At 35.6% G+C, this 4802-nt stretch overlaps 1 protein-coding gene across 1 annotated transcript; it reads right to left on the bottom strand.

Annotated features, from left to right (window-relative positions):
- Positions 1 to 264: 264 nt before the first annotated feature.
- LOC145069991 (putative glycerol-3-phosphate transporter 4) lies at positions 265 to 4454 on the bottom strand. Its single transcript, XM_079016914.1, has 3 exons — positions 3022 to 4454; positions 1427 to 1966; positions 265 to 520 (listed from the first exon to the last, which is right to left on the bottom strand). Exons 1-3 carry the CDS (start codon positions 4043 to 4045, stop codon positions 480 to 482), a joined length of 1605 nt encoding a protein of 534 aa, XP_078873040.1. The 5' UTR covers positions 4046 to 4454; the 3' UTR covers positions 265 to 479.
- Positions 4455 to 4802: the final 348 nt, after the last annotated feature.

The following is a 4802-nucleotide window of genomic DNA, read 5'->3' as shown; positions in this document are numbered from 1 at the left end:
CTTATACCTATAGCATAATTAGTTATTATGATCTTAAATTATGATAGCAATATTTATCGATCATTCATTAAACTTTTAGCAACCGTTCGAAATCTTTTTGTCGTTAAGATCCAATCTATGTGTTTGCATTTCTATTATTATATATGTATTCTCCAGTGATGCAGAACGATACCAGATTAATAGAATGATATTATAGAATTTGCATAATGTGCTTTCGAACAGGGGATTCCACACAACATAAAAGCCAAAAAGAAGAACAAGAGAAACGAAAATGATGCAAAAAACACCACAAAACCATATTTATATCTGATTGTTATACATTAACATTTGAACAAAACGATGTAAAAATTATATGTTCATAGTTGTATGTCGCGGGTCGCTTCTAAATACAGATGTGCACCTTGTTGTTCTTTTGTCCTTTGTAAACCATTCTTGTCTACTTAAAACGTGTATCGATTGTCAGCAATGCTCACGAATGACTACCTCCTCCCTTGACGTAAAAGTGATTGAGATAAAGGAGCTGCACCAAATAAAGAGAAAAATTGTGTATAGATGAATGTTGTTTAAAAATATGAAAAAGTGACAACAAACTTGAGGGTATAGAAGGAAAACAAAAAAAAATGCAAATTTATAAAAGTTTAAGACTTGGGAAAGCCTTTTTTCCTTCTTTTTCGTATTATGTTCAAACGACACTTGCGTATACCTTACCGGATTAAGTCATGTCTCTTGGCTAATAAATAATCCATAATGACATAATTTCTACTTGCAACATCGGATTTACAACCTTTCTAAGACGATCCTCGATGATTCATAAAAGAGGTGGGCATTCATATTTTTTTTGAACATGCAATAGATCCAGAATAAGCCTCTACCCTACCCGGTCCCACATTTTGGGTGTGACAAAATATTGAAGTTCCCCCGTAATAACATGTGTTTGTGCCGCCTTTTTGCTTGAGCAAATATTGCACTTGTTATCCTATTAACATTAGTTAATGTTCTACCTATTGTGCCATTTTGGATGAGATACAAAGTACTGTAGTTTTTCTGACTGCATTCCACCCTTTTTTTAAAGAAAACTATAACCGTTTTTGTTGTATCAACATTTGTCTATGTCCCACCTTTTTTGGTGGACAAAAAGTGCATTTTTTGTTATAATGTCATCATCGTGTGTCCACCTTATTCGATGATTTTGGGTGTAGACAAAATATTGTGGCTATTGTCCTATATACATTAGTCTGGATCCCACCTTTATACCACCTTTTTGGGTGGAGCAAAATATTGTAGTTTTTGAAAAATTGAGATCAACCTATAATCTATGTCCCACCTTATTCTATCGACAAAATACTATAACATCACTCAAACCACAATTGTATCTTGCATACCAAACAATGACATAATTGAAAATGTAAAAAAGCATACGACATACCTTCAACATTGTTTCGTGGACGAGGACTTGTCAAACCCGTCCTCTCCGTGAGTTCAGTACAAACAAGACTAGTCAAGAGTAGACCCGCGATACAGGCACCAATCATCAACATCGCGAATACCGCGTCCCACCCTTTTGTAGAAAGAAATCCAGTCAAAAGCGGACCCAAAGCCGCCCCGATAGAACCGGTGCCATCAATAATAGCAGTCACGGTTGCCAAGGCCCGTGAATCGCCTTTTAAAGAACTATGTGTCCCAAGATCGGCGGACACCGCGGTGGTGATCAGGGCATAAGGCCCGTTTATAAACAGGCCCGCAATTATCATCAGGATAATGTTCATGGTCTTCGAGATGTTTCCATAAGTTCTATATAGAAGCATTGATGGGATGGCGACATACATAAAAGTTGCGGCAGTGGTGGCACGTGCCTTTAGTCTATCAGAAATATATCCGGCTAAAATTCCACCGAAGATTCCCCCGACATCGAATAAAGTCGACAGGTTTCCGGCCGATTTTACTGATAAACGCTCTCCACCGATCTCTGCAAGCTCACATGGTGATTTTAAACAGTTAAAATGAACCCAAAAGAGGTTAATATATAACGAAAAGTTGCAGTTTTGTGCAAAACTAGAAAATCCATCATAATCAAAGGATTATAATAATAACATCTCAATGCAAATTGTACTATGTTTGGTGTGCATCATACTGTGACCCTAACCGATGCCTATGAGAGCAAAAATTGTAAAGTTTTTGGTGTGCATCTTACTCGCTCTCGATCTCTCTTTTTACAAAAGATGTAAATGCCACTTCTAATTGTGATCACCAAAAAAAACATATTAAAAAGCTAATATAGTGCAGTCAGATAATCAATTATATGAAGCTAGTGATATTTGGTAATTTCATATTTATCTCAATAATGAGTTTGCTACAATTACACTTGTCTAATATATGAATTTGATTATTTTTACCCTAAATAATGAAATTATCATAAGCATAGTCAGTTTATGCAACATATAAAACAGATTAATCAACTTTAAATCATAACAAGCCGTTTGAATGTCATCCAGTGATCCCATAACAACAAATAGCAATTCCATTACAATGCTTTTTCTAGGTGCAATTTGTCCATTTATTTCTTTACAAATTAAATTGTACTTCAAATTATATTGTCTATATAGAAAATTCATATACATTCTAAGAAAATTTGCAAATGACATTTTTATAGCGGTGTTTCTTTTTAACTAGGCCAACATAATACAATAAGTTGTATGTGGGTGTTTCTATTTTGTGCAAGGCCTAAATACAAGAAGTAATGGTTTATTCATCACTATCACTATATCTTAGTTCAAAATAATAGTTATATAAATCTATTTAATTATAGCAATGTTGGAAAAATACAAATTAAGCGGATTTCACTGATAATAATGGGTAATTTTCAAAATATAATGTCCTAATTAGCCAAAGTGAAACTACAATGCTATGAATGAGTAGATGTTAATACTACAATGCCTTGATAAGAAAAATCATTATAATAAATGAAAGTAGGATACTAGTTTTGTATTTATCAAAAGAAAAAACAGGCAAAAAATAATGTACCTGTTTGACTTAGATAAAAGGGCAACCAAAAGAGAAAGGTGTATGCAACAAGCTTTGAGAAAAAAAGGCATAATGCAAATGGAATTACTCCAGGGATGAAACAAGCTCCAACAAAACCAACGCCTCTTCGATTAACAGAATGAATGTGAGGAATGGGGGCCTCCTCATCATTGGATGTACCCTCTTCCCACATCATGTTATCATCATGAATCGATCCTCTCGCATTTGGAGAAGAGTCGCTTGGATCCAGGAAGCCTACATCTTCTGGATAAGCGGCCAAGAACAAAAACACCATGACTCCGGCTGCCACGATAAAAGCTGCCGGAAGAATAAAGCACCACCCCCAACCGTAATCAAGAACACTGGCGGCAAGAAGAGAACCGCTGATATTGCCGACAGATGTATGAGCATTCCAAATCCCCATTATCAATCCCCTCCGCCTTTTACCAAACCAATTACCAATCACTGCCACCACCGATGGCCAACCGGTGGCCTGAAACAATCCGGCAACCATTTGCATCCCCAAAAAATACCAAAAATGATGAACATCCCAAAAGTAACCCATCCCGAATAATGCCACAAAGATTCCGCTCCCGATCATCCCAGTTGTCAAGAACAATCGAAGATCCAAAGTATCTCCTAAATGACCAGCAACGTACATCCCTAATGAATAAACCGCTAGAAATGCAACGTCTATTTCCCCTAGTTTTGAAGTGCCATCTTTCCCGTTGAATGGAGCCCATCCATCATCCGAATAAGTATCATTCATTTTGGGGATGAAAAAGTCGCCTATCGGCCATGGCCACGGGGGAACGTTAGTATTGGAGTTGGATTGATTTCCATGGCGTGGAGGATCCAACACGCTTTTTACAATGCTACTAGGTTTTCTCGATGCATGGTATGAACTGTATGCAAAGAATGTAACAAAGAGGGTGAGATATCTATACGTTTTCAAACTCCAATCTTTTCCCCTAATGCTTCTTATCACCAAAATCCCTGCAGGTATCCTTCTCATTCTACCCATATTTAAATCTAATCTGCAGTCGATCACCTAATATTATTACTAAAATAATAGACCTTAATCACTTTGTGCATAAAGAAGAAGAGGAAGAATGTTCAAACCAGGAGCAAAATTTTCCACGAATAAAATTGGTTGAATATGGAAGGCTGGGAATCTGTGTGTGCGTGAGTGTGTGAAGGGGAGATTGAGAGCTTTTAGCGCAATTTAAGTGACCGCGAAGTTGGGGGAGGGGAAATTTGACGTGAGGAAGGGCACGTGGTGTGGCGTTTAACTATGGATTTGATTTCTCTCTCCCTAATATTTGCCAAATGACTTGTTTTCTACCTTTCTCACTCTCAATCGAGTGATACAACGGGATGATTGCGGATTCTCTTTTCTGGCCCCAAATTTTTGTTTGTGGAACTTTGTAATTACAAGGGCTTTCTATAAGAATCTCTCCTCATTTTCTACAAGAGGTTTTCTATAAGTACCTCTCCTCATTTTCCAATTCCACCCCTCCTAATTTGATTTTTTATCTTTTGTTGTTTTTTTTTTTTAATGTTTTTCTCCTATTTTGTTTATTTTTTTGTTTTTAATTCTTTTTAATTTATATTATTATTATTATTATTATTATTATTATTATTACTACATTTTAGTATTATTATTATTATTATATTTTAATATTATTATTATTGTTGTTATAAAATTTGCACTAAATTTTAACATTTGGACGACATTATAAATCGAACGACTATATAAAATCGATTTTTTAAATATTTTA

The sequence above is a fragment of the Lactuca serriola genome, chromosome 8, assembly GCF_051521515.1.
Source record: "Lactuca serriola cultivar US96UC23 chromosome 8, Lser_US96UC23_V15, whole genome shotgun sequence".
Classification (NCBI taxonomy): Eukaryota; Viridiplantae; Streptophyta; class Magnoliopsida; order Asterales; family Asteraceae; genus Lactuca; species Lactuca serriola.
Note: the sequence above shows the minus strand (reverse complement) of the source record. Positions and strands in the feature narration are given on the sequence as shown.

Excerpts from the sequence above, each read along its gene's own strand:
- LOC145069991 (XM_079016914.1), bottom strand. The coding sequence starts at position 4,045 with ATGGGTAGAATGAGAAGGATACCTGCAGGGATTTTGGTGATAAGAAGC. Across the intron at positions 1,967-3,021 it reads CTTTTATCTAAGTCAAACAG|AGATCGGTGGAGAGCGTTTA; the intron begins GTACATTATTTT and ends GTGAGCTTGCAG. Across the intron at positions 521-1,426 it reads TCCACGAAACAATGTTGAAG|CTCCTTTATCTCAATCACTT; the intron begins GTATGTCGTATG and ends TATTTGGTGCAG.